General features: G+C 44.0%; 1 protein-coding gene across 6 annotated transcripts in view; it reads right to left on the minus strand.

The window, feature by feature from the left end:
• Positions 1-1,632: 1,632 nt before the first annotated feature.
• Positions 1,633-16,954, minus strand: part of LOC135389152 (uncharacterized) — a 37,733-nt gene continuing 22,411 nt past the window's right edge. For 3 of the 6 annotated variants that reach the window (XM_064619175.1, XM_064619171.1, XM_064619170.1), the window contains 16 exons: positions 15,513-15,700; positions 15,344-15,412; positions 14,662-14,896; positions 14,163-14,373; positions 11,798-11,983; positions 11,279-11,452; positions 11,066-11,191; positions 8,831-8,925; positions 7,854-7,919; positions 7,320-7,434; positions 6,938-7,254; positions 6,774-6,875; positions 6,472-6,639; positions 6,256-6,339; positions 5,727-5,744; positions 1,633-4,596 (listed from right to left, as the gene is read on the minus strand). In XM_064619175.1, coding sequence (XP_064475245.1) covers positions 4,222-4,596; positions 5,727-5,744; positions 6,256-6,339; positions 6,472-6,639; positions 6,774-6,875; positions 6,938-7,254; positions 7,320-7,434; positions 7,854-7,919; positions 8,831-8,925; positions 11,066-11,191; positions 11,279-11,452; positions 11,798-11,983; positions 14,163-14,373; positions 14,662-14,896; positions 15,344-15,412; positions 15,513-15,700 — 2,529 coding nt within the window. In that variant the 3' untranslated portion in view covers positions 1,633-4,221. Of the gene's footprint in view, positions 4,597-4,703; positions 4,807-5,726; positions 5,745-6,255; positions 6,340-6,471; positions 6,640-6,773; positions 6,876-6,937; positions 7,255-7,319; positions 7,435-7,853; positions 7,920-8,830; positions 8,926-11,065; positions 11,192-11,278; positions 11,453-11,797; positions 11,984-14,162; positions 14,374-14,661; positions 14,897-15,343; positions 15,413-15,512; positions 15,701-16,954 lie in introns of all 6 variants that reach the window. The other 3 variants (XM_064619176.1, XM_064619173.1, XM_064619172.1) reach the window with 3 other exon arrangements.

Genomic DNA, 16,954 nt, shown 5'->3' on the forward strand with positions numbered 1-16,954 from the left:
TTATACGTATATACAGGGTGTTTCACACAAATCCCCCGGCTGAATAATTCGAAAATGGCGCCACCTATTGGGAAACTTTTTTTTTCTTTTCGGTTAGCATCCTTGATTCGCCGGCCACAAACGGGCCGGTCAGTTTCTCATTTGCGTGCGCTCGTTCATTAAACAAACATCCTGACGTTTTTTGTTTTACTTCGCCGGGCTTTGGTATCTGTGCCGTAGCAATGGTCACTCGGAGACAGTGCCAAACCAGTCGACTTTTAGTGATGTTTTCGAGTAATTTAACTGGTTTAGGTTTACAAATTTCTTGTGCTGAGCAGTGCAGGGATGCGCTCTTTCGTTCAACTATCCTGCGCTCAAATTGGTGTTCATATGCTTGCATTGGTGGCGGGGGAGCCGAAAGTGAAGGTTTGATATGGCTTCTCGTTTTCTACTAAACTCGTAAACAGGATTGCGGTAACCGAGCGTTCTGCGCGTATCTCCTCTCCCGGTTACTCCACTCGGGAAGCCCCATTGGCTGCGCCCTCCCTCTTCCCTCTCACTGCCTCCTCTCATGCGCAGAGACGCACCTGCACAGCGTATTTCGTGCGGGACGAAAGTGGGCTGCTGTCAACGTGGGTAGCATTGCCATTGGATGAGGCCTTTTGTGGTGAAATGCGTAATCATTGCATTACAGTATACTATTTGAGCGTATACTGAAAGCGTCTGAGGAAAACCCAGGAAAAACCCCAGTGCCGGCTGTGCTGTCTGGGGGTTTTCCTGGGTTTTCCTCAGACGCTTTCAGACATATGTCGGCACAGTTCCCTTAGAAGTCGGCCCAGGACGCACATTCCCCCAGGGCGTCAGTCGTGACGTTGCCCACGTACGTGAGGCCGACAACGGCAAGTCCTATCGCCATCACCACCACCACCAGTATACTATCTTCAGAAGGATGGCTAGGTAGGAATAATTTATTTGTATAAAACTACAAATAGCTTCATGACAATAAAGGCGTTCTGACCGCTATACGCGTACGATCGTTATGTCCAAGTCTTGTTTATGGGTGAGCCGACGGGAACCCGCAAGCAGCGTAATATCGGAATCATCGTTATATCGAAGATCGTAATAAACGGGCTCGACTATAATGACAATACATCGCAAAATAAAAGCCAATGTTTGTTGTAATCCCACTCCAGCGTATTTAGCGCACATGAATGATAATGTAGCACAGATGCAGGCGAGCTGGTGGATGAACTCCACAATGAAGAGAGCCTCAGTGTCGTGTCTGTTTTTGTGTTTTAGCCCAAAGCTCACAGGCTTTCTTCATTATAGAGTTAATGCACACGCTTCAGAATCAAACGGGAGTCGAGTGTGAAGATTTACTGTTTCCTACGTCGCTACGTTTATTGGGGTAAAAAGGGACGCTCATTATGCGACTGAATATGGTACGTGATTGAAAAAAAAAGAGAAAAAAAGAAAAAGTGTTGAAACATGCTGGAAGATCAGTGTATGACAAAAATTATGGAGGACTATACGAATGAGACAAAATGGGTTACTATCTAACTAGGCACTAGTTACTTGAGCTTGTAAATGATGAATGCGACAATGAGAGCATCCACACAGACGCCCATTGTCACTGCAATACAGAGACAGCCGTGTGAACTGGTCCATTTATTCCACACACCTCGGGGTGACATTAGTGTCATATCTTATATCATATCATGACCTATATCCAGTACAATTAACAAATGCTTCGGGTGTAAACATGGTGTTCAAAAATATAATACTCTTCTCGCAACTCACTATAAAATGTTGCACCGTAAGCACATCAGTGGACGCTTTTACAGATGTTAGTGTCCTCTAGTATCCTATTGATAATCTCAGACACAGTCATAACGATGACAGGCGTTTTAGCAGAGAGTGTCGTCACTATGAAGAACCGAAAGACTAGTATAGCTGTCTGAGAATTGTTGGTCCAATCAACCTCAAGGAATGCCTCTTGAGTACAAGACAGAGGAAAAAAGCTTATTGTTAGTGGGCTTAGTTAGGTTTGTACAAAAATATTTGTTGTTCTAAGGACTACATACAACGTAAAGTGAGCTCATTCTTAGGAGCTATAGTGAAGGCTTCTAAATGCAAGCCCCGTTATAATGACCCAGAGAATATTTTCATTTATTGAGAGCAGGCTCAAAGGCATTACGAGGATCTTTGTCGAGAAAAATAATACTCTTTAACATCCACTATTCAATTGGAATGATGCTCACGGAAATACTACAGGCACTAAGCCTTGACTAGCAAAATGACACTTTTGCATTTGTAATACCACATGTGACATCATCTTGTACAAACAACTTCCAAGGTAGCGACCCAATGCACTCTATACTGCTACATGCATGCAGCCGACATTTTTTCTGAGTCAAAGGCTCCTGTAGTTATGCACCACAGAATGGCAGAAATGACAGAAAGGCACTATAATTTCAAGAGCACTCGTAGAATATGCATAGTTGTCGTACTATCATCATGCACAGGAGCTTCCTATAGTGGTAACATATTATCCTTAATACTTTCTGCACCTAATAAAATATTCACAAAGCCATAGTACAGATGCATACAAGAACATTGTCATTTTGGCACAAGACAGAATCATTGCTCAAAGGGGTTGTATAGGTAGATTGCTTGCTTTCATCCCTTTGGCTGCCACGAGAACCACAAGCAATGCATAGTAACTGGCAGGATTTTTCAATTTTAGCAACGAGACCTCATAGAACTTTCTGAGAGCCTCCTGCAGCAAAGCACAAAGTTATCAAAAGAGCATTTTCATAACTATCCACACACATGGGAACATTACCCAAAGCACATGTAAGCAATACCCAAATTTATTAGAAGGCTAAATCCAGTATGCCACCATTTCTATAGTGCAGCAATAACACATTCTGTAATGATTTTGTAAATTTTTTTGTGCAAATTCTACGGTGTGCTCGTACTCGAGTACTCCAGAAAGACGTGCACAAGGCTGTCACAATGTGCTCCTGTGCAACTTGGCTATTATTTGCATAGCTAGCCCGTAAGGCAGCATGTCATACAACGCAGAAAATTCAGTTGCACTGAAAAATCATCAAAATCATAAACATTTGTAAACTTAACTCTAAGCATGCCACTGATTGAAGCAAAGGGTATCAATTTTTCCAACAGATTCTGTTTTTTTGCTGGGCACTGTCTTCATCATTGGCAACATAAATTATTTAAAGGGTAAGGTGGTCAAGGGTAAAACAAGTGTAGAGCATTTGGACGACTGACTACATAGATACTCACAATGTCCTGCACTTGTTTAAACTATGATCTATATAAATAATGCTGAGGATGGTAAAAGAACAGACTCTGTTCAGTTGAGGTTTTCACTTCAATCTAAGCATATCCTGGTTATCAATGTTTATCATTTGAACCCTTTACTTGCTCCCCTGTATAAAATTACCTGCGGAGAACTCGTTGGCAAAATATCGTGTCATTACAAGAAGACCTATCGAGGAAGAAATAGTCAAGACCAAGGAAGCTGTGGGATGTTCTGTTAGCAGAATGAGCTTTGCAGTGTTTTAGTGGCTGCTCCTGTCATTTTGTGTACCACAAAAATTAGGTGAAATGTACCTGCTGAAAAAGAGAACAAGGAAGACACATAATGTGTTGACCCTCACACGAGTAATCAGTTGGCCATCAAATTTTTGTCGCACGCACGTCTCTGCATGCTCAGTCTTCACCATTTCTTAGTTGCCATTCTTTTCCACATGCTACAAATGTGGTTCTGTTCTCAAGTACAGGTTGCTGGCATATACTTTGTAGCCCATTACTGTGTGGAAAGATAATGTTCACAAATCATCGACTACAATACTTCTGAAGTATCTAGCGCACATAGATTGCTCCAAAACTCACTCGGGTGCAAAATAAAAAAAAATTCAACCAAACATTGCGACTCTAAAAAAAGAACAGAAATGCGGATGTTATCATGATGGCACGGAGGAACAGGTAGGAATGCGGAGCAGTAAACAAAGTCTCACCTGAGTTAAGTACCTGCTGCTAAAACACCAAACAAGGGTGTTCGTACATTAACCTGGCGGTGGAGCCTCAGCCAAGGACACTAGTGTTATTCGGCTGATTACAAATCTTTCCCCCATTATGTCGTCGCAAGTTCTTTCATAACCCCTTTGTACACAGACGACGACGTGTGATGTTTCAAAAACATCCCACAAACTTTCACACTTTAGCACGCACTTCTGCTTCCTGCGGAAATTCTTCCGTCACTGAACTGTCCGAGAGCAGGCCTTGTTCCGCCCGTCTTTCCCAGTAAGACGCTCGTTGAAGGAGGTTGCGCGCCTGCCTCCGTTTGGCCCCAATGACCCGTGCTACAGGGGTGCCTGCAGAGCTGGTGGAGCTCTCGTCTGATGCATAGCCAGGCGTAGTGTCACCTCCCACGGTACACTTTTCAGTGGAGGACGACAGGACAGTGTCTATTGATGACGTGGCTGAAGGAGGAGCAAGGTGCGACCGGTTCATCTGTCTGGGAACCAGGTTCTTCTGAGCATGCTCACGAAATTCCCGGGACAGGCTGCGTGCTGTCAGGCTGTGGATCTGGGAATGTGTGCACTTAGCATTTAGGGAGACACGAAAAAATAACTGGCGGACAAGCTGAGCTTGTGTGTAGTCATTTCCTTTCTATTGCACATTACATTACTTACATTGTCTGGCTGAAAGGAAACAAACCAAAACTGGTCACTATGAGGCAATACTGTACGCAACATAAGGATAAGGCATACAAACCAATTTCTTTCTGGGCAATGGCTGCAATATGGAAATTTGTGCAGGCTTAATGTCAAAAAAAATTATTCGCAAGTGGATTAAAGGGACCATGAAACATCTATAGTGCATTCACCATGCAGAGTATAACATCCCAGAAAAAGCAATAGAGGAACTAAACGTGACCTGTCCTTACTAGTGGAGGGGTTGGAGCGACGTTATATGGCAAAATCATGCACCTTTCAGAAAAAATCAGAATTTTCAACATTTCTAAATTTTTTGATCAAAATCCCTTCATGGTTCGTTTAAAGCCATGAAAAGCGGACTTTCAGCGTGCGAGTTTTTTTTTTCCGTGTATCAGTTCTATTGGACACATTCCTCAATAACCTCAATATAATAATGAAAAAATAGCCAAGAAGCAAGCGAGCTGGTGAAATATATAATCGTGCATATATATACATATATATGTATATATACAGGGTGTTTGCTTTAACGTGTCAAGAAATTATATTTGAAGCGAGCGATAAAAGAAAAACGAGTGGTACTTTTCTGCTACTTGAGTAAGAAACAGGTAGTGCTTCACTAGTAGCACCCGTTTCTTAGTCAAGTAGCTGAAAAGTAGCGCTCATTTCTCTTTTATCGCTCGCTTTAAATACAATTCCTGGACACGTTAGAGCAAACACCCTGTATATACATCGAGCTGGTCAGTATAATATTGTAGGGAGAATGAAAACGTGCATTGTAATGCCATATCATCATTCACTCTACAAGATCTGTTCAGGGTCCCTCTAATCACGAGAAATATAAAACGCTTAGTGACTCCTAAGTACACTGCAGAATGGCTACGTGGCAAAAGGAAAAGTACATTTGCATCGCTTACAACTACAAGTTGTAGAGAACTCCACAGATGGCATAGCCTTAGAATTCTATGAACGAGACATAACAACATGAAAGAAGGAACTGACCTCAGGTTTCCTGGCATCCTGCAATGAGAGGGTTTTAATGAAAGGAATCAAACTGGAGATGCCATATTTCTGTGCACAATTTGCACACTCTAGTTTGGCACAAATAACGGTGATAACAGAAAAAAAAATTGCATAATTTGCGCACCTGCAGTTGGACACGCAGTAATATGGCCCAGCACCTGCTTACCACATGCATTTTGCCACAGCCTTCGTGTGTACTCACATTGTAACCAATGCAAATCCTGTCAGTACATAAATTTGGGAGTGTCTAGGCATTAGAAAGTCGTTCTAGGAATCTTCCGCGTAACGTGCACAACCCCAAACTTTTTCTACTTTATTGGGGAGAAAAAGTGCGCAAATTACACGAGCAAATAATGGTACTCTTTAGGAAATTATTCCTGCACAATAAGAAATTTATGTATCACTTGCTCAAAGGGTTTCCTTCCATGTTGGCACCAGACGAGCCAAGTTTCAGAGCAACAAACTTCTCTCTGGAGGGAAGGACAACAACCAAAGCAAATGTCTTCACCTTGCTCATATTCCAAGTCTTGAGTTGATCACATGATCCACTCTCCTTTTCTTCCAGAATGATGGCTTTCTCTGGGAGAATGCCCTACGGAGACAAATCAGTTGTCTAAATTTTTTAGGGATCCAAAATTCAAAGTGCCTCGTTTTATAGACATAGTCGAACATTTCAACTGTACATGCTGGTGGTCATATTTGAAATCACTGCGAAATAATCTACCACGGGGCTGGTTGTTTCCAATGGAACATCCAAGGAGGACTGCGTTGATGGACTGGCAAATTTCAACACCAGTTCCCTCACAGAAGGCAAAGACAGATCCTCTTCTACTGCCATCTTTCGCCCTGTCACTTCAATACCGGATTCAAACTTGCTGGCAGTCATCTGTGTCTAGAAGAGACAAGTGGGTTCATTCCCTTTAGCACTCACTCTACAGCTTGTACTATACTCGTCTCCAAAAGTTTTGTGGAAACATGGACGGTGAAACCTTGAGAAACATCCCTCGCAGATGGTAATACACTTACGATGCCTGGAGGAGGAGTCTCTGGAAGAGGAGGCGGAGAGTTGGACCTCACTTGTTGTCGCTGAAAGGTTGGACTGAATGCCATGCGAGGGGTGGAGTACATCTACAATTGATGTGAAACATCTCGGTCGTGTGGCACACGGAGGAACAAGTGGTTACACAGACCTGTTCTTCAAAGGAATGCAACCTTTCTTCGCAACTCTCTATCTCAGATGGGAACCTCTGTGGTGAAGCCTCAGCTCTTGCCAGGAGTCTGGGGTTATTGATGTAATAGTCCCGTACACAAGCAGCTGGGAGCACAGGAGGAGAGAACGGATTTTCGTCTTCCACATCATCCTGTTCATGCGCTGCTGCGGGGTTCGACAGGATAGAGTCCTTCCTCCCGAGGGAGGCTCGTTTCGTCAGGTTCTCCGCGCTGTACGGGTTGTTCTCTAGTGGGACAGCATTCAGCCACTTGGCGTGTTCTCGTTCGGCGATCGTTCCTACCGTTGATCCAAAATTAAAATCTCTGCACACAGGCAATAAGCTCATCTATTTAAGCAGTCACCTGGTTTCGGGGGAGAGTTGAAAAGCTCTAATGATGGCACAAACATGGTCTCTTCATCAACATTTTTAAATGAAGGCACTTCTTCATACTGTGCAGTTCGGAGGCCATTTTCTTTCTGGAATGAAGGAATACCGCTCAGAAGGCAACACAGGGTTTCCTACGTGTAGGTCTTCAAAGGGGGCAAGACATCTGAGGCAACGAGGGTCATTTCCCACAGTCTCAAACTCTCTCGAACAGGACCCTCTTGCGAAGACTCCACCAGATTTTGGAAACTGCAGGTATGGCTCTTACTCAAAGTGTGGAAAAGATATTATGGAACATTATCCATTTGCTTAACACTGTACGTGTGTTTGCTTGTGTCAAAAATGTCAAATAAAATCTGCACCACAATGCCTTTTTCCATTTCGTTATAAAACACAATCCATTTTAAATTACTGTAAAGTACCACTTAATACTAAACTTGCCACTTTTCCTTGGCACATTTAATGCAGTCCCGTCACCTCTGCCGTAAAATTCCTAAAAGCAGTGCATTACCTTGCGAGCATTGCCGTGCAGTTCAGCCTCACGGTCAGCCCAAGTCCGCTGAATGACCAATGGTCTCTGCCCATTCACCCATAGGAGGAGCAAGGATGTTAGACACAAACACCAAGTCATGCGAGTGGATCACCAGTTAGTCGTGAAAGGAGAAAGCAGTTTTTGAAAGAAAGCATAAAACAGGAAATCTGTTATCAACTCTCCTACAATACACGAATGCTCCTCATTATTTGGTATTTTCTTCAGCGTGTTCCTTTTAACGGGACTGCGGATGTTTCCACAGCTTCCGCAATTCTGAGGAGAACCCACTGTAGGGTTGCCCTGAACGTACCTTTATTTTTCCTGCTCATTCCATTTCACTTTTTCTGAGCTTCATTGCTTCGATTACACATAATTTTGTGATGCTGGTGCCCCACCAACAACAGGTCTCACTTTCTTCCAAAGGCAGGTCAAGGAAGAAGTAACATTCCAATATCAACTGCATGAGTCAGGACGCCATTAATGATTATGTCATCACAACCAATATAACCTGCCAGGGAGATTGGTGTCATGATAATCTTGAAATGATTGGTGAGCACGGAAATAATCTAGCCAGAATCTAGCCTCGGTTGATAGCAAATTTCCTGAGAAAAGGCATTACAAGATGAACAAATGAAGAGGGTGTGAGTGGGCTGGTGGAACGATGAGAGCAGCAACATATCTCGGGAGTCTCATTCCTCTGCATTTTTGTCCTTCTTCAAGGAAATGTTTCTGCCCTCATGAGTATTACAAGAGAAGCAAATCCACAAAGAACTGTTCATTGAACCAAAGTAGGACTTCTGAAGGAAATTAGTTAGAAGGCACTAACTCTTTAACTCTAACCAACTCCAAACTGATGTAATGTGTTGAATCAAATAAAATTAAATTGAAAATGAGCTTTTGTTTGTTTACAGTTCAAAGAGTCAGCTTAAGGGTACCTCTTGAGACAAAACACCTACACTCTTTGAGGGGATGACAGGTGTCACCAAAGATCCATTGGATTGCCTAGGGTGACGTTCTTTCATTGGGGAGCTTGCTCCTTGCTTCAAGTCACCTGAAAGATTTTCAAATGAGTTGGGCTCGCGGGTATCAGTTACAATTATCAGAAATTTCCCATACGGCTGATCACAATTCCATCTCACCACATGAAGATCACTTGGCGTGTGTCAATAGCAAACTTTGGGCTGATATTTTTCCATTAGCTGGAACTCGAATCTAAAACAAATACTCAGACCAGAAAGCAAATAAATTTCAGATTTGCAGTGCCATTTGAGATGATCCACAAGACTGGTAGTGGTTCCCATAGGAGTCCAGATATGCAGACGATACAGACTGAGCAGAAGCAGAAACAATCGAATCTAGCTGAAAACAGTCTCGTACAGCACTTGTATTTGCTGTCTTCCAAGTGGAGTCTTCCTGCTCAGAAGTGTCAACATCTTTTTCACTCTTTTCATGTGTCACGCAGTACAAATCAGTCAGCAAGGCGATTACGAACGCAACTCCTGGCTGTAACAATTAGCAGTGTTGCTGCACATGACTGCACATGGTCAATTTCGTACCCTACGTAGCCAAAATGCAGCCAACTACTAAGCAACACTTCCTGTATCCAAAAAGATAGCCAACATTTCATAATGTGTTTGTCTCTCTTTCCACAGCAATTCTACTTACAGACCTTGAAAGATATTGCCAAATGATTCGCTAGGTCAAGAGTGATCAGCGTGGTATAGTGATGAAGCTCCAGTGTCAGTTCTGATTTTAGGCATTTGCTTACCTAATTCCAGACAGAAACTAATTTTTATCATCAACATAAAGCTCCAGTCATTCGTACTCCTGGGATGAAATAAGCGCGTGGGGTGCCACTGCTCGCATAAAAGTAATGTTATTCAGCGAACTAAGAAATTTTCACAGGGATCAGACACTTTATGGGTCTTTAACTCACTCTCGGTCTTATCCCTTCCTTCTCCGTGCGGTGTATCACTGTCGAAAATACTGTTGAAGATTGCTTATCAGTGTTAACAACAAAGGCATGCTGAAAAAGCATGCATCTCTTTTTTCTAGTGCTTTGTGGTATTCCTCAGGAGGACAGATAAGGGATAGCCAAAAATAGCAGAATCAATCAATCACCAACTAGATGATACCGAAGGTAGCCAAGGTTGGCTAATTATAGCCAAATCTGGCAACCCTGAGTCAGTTAGGTATGGTTGCTCAACACTGTGTAATGCAGATTTTGTTGGGAGAAGGAGCAGTGACGCAGTTGCACCATAGCAGTCGATCTGTCTTTGCATGCGTGCAACAGCAGCTCCCAGATGTTCCAAACTTTCGAGTACATAGCATGATTGTACCGCAAATACAGTCTCCGACCGATTTTCCGGACCCCGATTTTCGGACATGCTTGAATATTCGGACTCGTTCGTGGGAACGGCCCCGTGCTGTCCGCCAGCGAGTCGCGCAACAGCGCTGTAAAGCGAGCTTCACCCAAAGCACGCATGCGTTAGGTAAAGCTGACTTGCGGACTTGATGCTGGCGGTGCCTCTGTCAGAGCACAGCAATGAAATGTCGCTTCGGGAAATAGAAGCTGGTGTTATCAGGCAGGGCTGGAAGCGCGACAAATTTTTCCAGCCTACTAGTGCTTAGTAAAGTTTGTTTTACAGCCAAATTCGTTTTTTCGGACTGCTCCATTATTCGGGCTTTTGCGCGATCCCCGCAGAATCCGAAAAATCGGACGGCGACTGTAGTGACCAAATAACGGGAGCTACTCCATTTTTGAAAACTCGAATACTCACACGAACCCAATTAGATAATCCTAATGATGGCTACAGAGCCATAAAATTTTGCAGAGGAAATCCCACTGCATTATGGAGATCTTGTCCAACACATAAACTGCACTAATGCAAGCTCGAACACTAGGCTACTGCAATGTGCCCACCGTATTGTATTACAGTATCCGTCAATCTTCCAGATGCTATAAATGTGGGGCAGTGGTTGACCTCCACCCCAACGTACCAAGGTATTCGTATGGGGTAGTTAGTAACGATAAATCATAGTGGAATTAAGCAGCAACGCACAGCAGGGACTAGATGAAAGACAGGATCAGCGCTCAACTGTTAACTTGTCATTCTTCCTCGCTACTTAGCTCCAGTACGACCTCCATGCTAACATTAAGTGCAGTGCAGGGAGGAATAAACGGGCCTTACTTAACATAAATATCACCATCTTCACCACCTGTCCCACGGAGTTCTTGGCCACGGCCGAATATTCACCCTCATCTTGGACAGTTGGGTTCTCAACCTGCAGGCTCCACTCACCATAACCTTCATTCTCTAAATGAAAAAAAAAAAGAAGAAAAAAAAGAAAGAAGGCACTTACATAATGAATCGCTGAAAGAGGCTCACAAGCAAGCAACTAACCCACGGCAAACTTTTCAGAGCTTTCTGGAATGGGAAGGCCGTTGTGTAGGAAGAATACCCTGGGATCTGGATAACCACTGACGGTGCAGGAAATGCGCAAACGATCCTCGCCTGTCCATTCGGCTACGTGGGGAGCTACAGTGAAGTCTGGCATGTGGTGGGCACGCGCTGTTGCTGGAAGAGTACAAAAGTAATGGCAAATTCGTGCGGTCATTTCCTGGAAGCTTTCTTTGACAGATTCTGAGCAATTGTGTTCTCTTGGTCAAAATGTTGCAATCGTGCATGTTCTAGGCAAGGAATTTGCCAGCTATCACTTTTTGCACCCGGCCTCGATACAGCCGGTTACCCAATTATATCCTAAAACTGCTAGCTTTTGAGGACCCTGTTCGGGAGACAACTGTTACGCGACCTGGCACGGGCACCAGGCAAGAAATTTCCAAGCGCTAGGCTGTGTTGCCGCATTTTGACCAAGCAAATTCGTCATAAGAGAAGCTTCCGAGTGCGCGCGCAAGACCTTACCCCGAACGACCAGCGAAAAGTCGCACCAAAGTTGTTCTTTTTCTGTGTACGCAACAGCCGAGTAAGCTCCTTCGTCGGCTTTTGACACATTGTACAGCTCCAACAGAAACTCCTTCCCTCGGATTCGATAGAAGCGACAGTTCTCCGTGTTCACCAACGGTTCCGTGCCACGAAACCAAGTTACACCTGCGGGAAATTAGAGAGAATCTCCAAATGGTCACAGAAACATATTATGTAAGCTAGCGTTTATGATCACAAAAGTTCAGACGTCTTGGATGAAAGACTTTTTGTTACGTAACTTCCTAATTTGGCCTGCCCACATATGTACTGTGAAGCTTGTCTAATCTTTTTTTCAGCTACACGTACAAAACGTAGGCTGTTTCATTCCAGGTAATATTTATTTATGGACGAGCATCAAAACAGCCCAGGATAGAAAATAGTCTTACACACGCTTAGTTTCGTTTGTTCGACCTCGCTCGCGTTGTTAAGCCCAACCTAACCGCGAACCCTACAAATATAAATACAGCCAACTCTATTGGAGAAAATATCAAATTGCCGCCTTTTTCTTGGCTATGTCGTCAACGGAAAGTTGTGATCCCCTCAAAACAGCGAGGCCTGCTTTGCCGGCGACGAGCAAGTGACATTGCTTAGTGCCAGTCGCATTCGCGCACACTGTTATGATGATTAGTTCCTTACTTCTCTATCCCCTGGCAGAACTATCGCTCTTACGAGAAATTGACTGATAAGTAATAAGTTAACCCTTTGAAAGGTACGGGCGCACCGGTGCATCCGAAGGTCTTGGTTCGAATTTTCGCTCCGTCTCTTTATGTTGCTGATTTGCTGCTTCGTGATTGATGATGTGAGTGTTCGCGAGTGATGTGTAGCTACCTGAGGCATCCCCGGCAGGGCTGTATATTAAAAGGGAGGAGTCTGGCCATTGGGAGGAGTCACAAAAAGAGGCTCGACTTGTCAATCACAGTTTCGCTCCACTGATTGGTTTGCTCTTTATCAAGGGGGCCGCCATGACATCTCACTGCCACCCAAAATGGCGACGAAAACAAACACAGTGAGGCGGGGATTTCGTGACAAAAAATTTTCACAGACTACTCTGATTTTACGCTGCAAATGTACATCCTCATATACGTTTCTTGGAAATCAGTTTCAACTGATGCTCATCCATCAATATCTAACCGAAAATAATACGTTTTGTCGTCGGTGTTAGGCCTAGTGAACACGGCGATCACAACGAAATCATTACAAAAACGGCGCTGTGCTGTACAATCTTATATTTAATTGCTGGATTTCATGGATATAAACATTCTTGTCTCTTATATTCCAACTATTCATGTAGATTTGATTAAAAATCATACCGACAACAGAGTGTGTCCCAACAGGTGGTTCTGCCAGCAGCGGTACAACGACAGAAGCAGACGACAATTCCCGACGTGCCTTACTCTCCCTAGGTGGCGCTCATCAAATTGGCACCAAAAATACACCAATTTTGCAGATTGCGAGAGCTATCCATTTCAATCCCATCCAATCAACTTGCCACCCAAAATGGCGCTGCCCATGTTGGATAAGGGGGCAAATAGTGAGGATAGGCTGATTGATAGCGCCCCATATTTCAAGACTTCATTGGTCGGAAAGCTGAAAAAGTGGGCGGAGCTTCAGGTATAGGCATGACCCATTAATGGCCAGACTCCCTTTTAATATACGGCTCTGATCCCCGGGTAACTGCGGTGCCATCTGTGGGCTATTTTTACGAGCATAATGGTACTATTGCTGGAGGGTGAGCATCGCCTGCAATGGATTTGACTGGTGGATTTCAACCTTGAGGCTTGTGTTGCGTTTGTCCCCTTGTATGTTCCAGCCTCGGAAGAGTTACTTTCCATAATGTTCCATTTAATGCGTGCACTATGTTTTCAGTGCTGTATTGCTCCGCGAGGTCACTGTGATGTTCTCGCAACCAGTTCCCTCACGAGCAGCAACTTGCCCCAGTGGGGCCCGTCATTGGCCAGAAGAGCAAAATCTCCCACACCTCAAGCACCTGGAATGCAGCGTTGCTATATGTATGCTGGAACGTTTTGTGACGTGACCCTGTTCCAAAGATGAAGGAGAGACTCATGCGGATTCTGCTCTTTGAATGGCACTGTTTCATGGTAAAGACGCCCGCTAGAAGTAAATGAATTTCATATTTGGATATCGTGAGCCACGCCCTTTCATGGAGCGTAATAGTTGGAGAACGTTCGTCAAGCTGCTTAGTGCCTCGTTAATAAGTTGCCAATGGAAGTGATATAGCTCCATCTGCAAGAAACTCCCAAACAAAGTGGATGCACAGCTACCTAAGGAGACAAACAGAACTTGCCCTGAACTTTCGGCGAAGAAATTTCGCACAGGAACCTCGCTGCTTTTCCTGCATGCATCGTTGTTGTGGCATCTGGTTGGGATAGGAAACGCAAAGAGGTAGGACTTTTCCTCTTGTCTACTGCGCAGAATTTGGGAACTTGTCTCTTCACCTCCCTCTTCTGAGTGGTGGTCGAGCGAGGTGCAGGAGTGGGTTGAGCCACACCAGGGTGCTTGGATGAACGATAATGAAAACAATATTGCTCAATTTAAAAATCGACACTCATCAATTAAAGCTAGCTCCGACACTGCCACACCGGGTCCATTTTAACAGTGCCATTTATGCTGTGTATTGTGCGCATAATATACTCGATATGATACTCTAAAGAGGAATGATGTCTTCATATTCACTAAAGAAGCAACATTGTGCAGAATTTTGCAAACAACGTCACAACATGTGGCTGTAATGAGTAAGGCACACAAGGTAGGCAAGGATTTGTGGTAGTGCAGCAAGAACATACCTGTACAGAATTTTGGCGTAAAAATGCTGGTGAGTAGTTTGCCAGGGAGGCTTCTTGCTGTTGGCGTACAACAGGCTTTTCTGGCACTGCCTCCCTCAAACTGGAAGCGTCAGGTTGTGTCAGACTGAGATGGACGTCGGAAACCATTTCTTCTTCTTCAGATTCTGACAAACTCGGCAGCTCCAGTGACCCAACAGAGAATTTCTCAGACATCTCAGAAAATTCATCCACCTCCCTGTTAGAGACTCGTTGTTACAAAATATTGCCCAGGATATGCTACATAGTAAGCGCTACATAGCAGCAGGCTCATGCGAGTCAATCAACAAAACTCTTCAATCTGTCAACATGCGTGTGGGGGGTTACAAATGTTATTAATGCGCATCCCAGAAAAGCTTAGACACTATTCTCTTGGTTTTGCAACTGTTTTGCAACTGCACCTTTGGTAGCAGAATTGAAACAGTCACAAGGCGGGTCAGATTTTGTTCAATGTTACGCTTGCATATTAATTTTGACTTTTTTCGTTCAATTCAGTCGACACTCTGAAGATAAGTAACGCAAGGAGAATGACTTTGCCTAGAGCAAACAGCTAGTGAAGGCACTCACTGTTGCAACTCTTTCACTTAACAAATTCATCGTTTGTACAGGCATTCAAGACCAGAGACTGTCATAATTGAGCCCTCACCTGCTCCCAAGGAGGACACCCTCCTCTTTAGTGGGGTTGGGTATCAACATGTTGATGGGGTCAAAGTACCTGCAAAAGAGTGTATTATTACTACGCAGATATAAAAAAAAACCACATCAAAGAAACAGTAGCAAAGCAGGTAGTGGTACAGAGAAGAACGTTTCCTGACCTTGCATAGCGTCCACCACGGAATGCCGCAAGAGCGTTACTCCTCTGCTTCTTACGGAAGAGCCAATTCTCTTCCCAATCTGTGATAGATGCCACCAAAATGCCGGGCTCTTCTTCTTCCTCCTCCCCTTCATCTCCGAGGAACACGCCTGGATCCACCAAGTCGACTCCCATCTCCGGAAATGGTACCTGAGTGCCAACATCTGTTCCCTCATAAAGCTCACCAAAGGACTTTTTATAAGCTGCTTCAATTTTACTCCGTGAAAATATCCCATCTTGTGACCATCCACAATGATTTAACTTTCGCTCCGCTATCATTATTTACGCGAAAATTATACGTGTTTTGCTGCTGTTATTATTATTTTTAATTCAGCGTTAGCGCCGTGAAGCAACTGTGGCTATGAGCGGTGTACAGACGTGCACAGGTGGAGAGAGGACAGCAGGAAGGAGTGGGGGGGTTAGTATGCGTCCTGGGTCGACGTGAGGGGAGACTGTGCCGACATTCGTCTGGAAACTCTACGGAAAACCCAGGTCGCTGTTGTTAGGCCTAGTGAAGATTGTGACCCCAAGAAGATAGCAAGAAAAACACCTCTGATGCCTAAAACCTTATCACAGACCGTATCACAGAGTTTTATTTACATATACACATTTGCCCTCATCTAATTCCATCTGCTTATGCTACGTAGCGACAATATCACTCTGGCAGCCATCTCAGTACCAACAAATAAGGTTGAGGTATAACCTTAGATAGCATGTAATAATACTGAACTGTATTTTGACCGATGATTGGCTAGACACCTCAAAAAGTGGTCAGACCTTCACGTATAGGTAAAAAGTGAATTCCCCAATTCCCCCCCACAAACTGACCTGCAACAAATTCGGGTTAAACCCAATTTCTCCCTCAATTCCAGTCACTATGAAATCCTCAAGTGATGTTTCCACTGAAGACGAAGAAAGATCATCACGTGTAACACATGTAAGAACGGCTCACTTACGTCCCCAGAAATACACCCAAGTGTGTCAGCACTGTCTATGCCTTTGGGGATTAGAGCTAGTGGGTTACACAGTAACACAACACACACACACACACACAAAAAAAAAAAAAAGGAATATGACTTAATAGAAAAGAGAAACATAAACATCCGATAACATTCGAAGGCACTCTTATCACCAGATTTCTCCCCGAATTACAGATTTAAAAATAGAGTCCAATTCCCCTCCGAATCTGAGATATGCGTTTAACCCCCACTCGCTAGTTATAGGCAGGCCCCATTATTGGCTCTTTTACGCACGTGCGTTTTAAAGGGCCAGCGTAGCTCGTGATACTTAGTAGTATTTAATAATCGTGGGATGTTGGGTCGACACAAATTTTACTTTTGCATTATCAGCTATGAATAAACGAAAGGTACGCATTCAACGTGGGTCATGCTCTGCTCGGCTGCT

The sequence above is a fragment of the Ornithodoros turicata genome, chromosome 3 (genome assembly GCF_037126465.1).
Source record: "Ornithodoros turicata isolate Travis chromosome 3, ASM3712646v1, whole genome shotgun sequence".
NCBI classification, from domain to species: Eukaryota; Metazoa; Arthropoda; class Arachnida; order Ixodida; family Argasidae; genus Ornithodoros; species Ornithodoros turicata.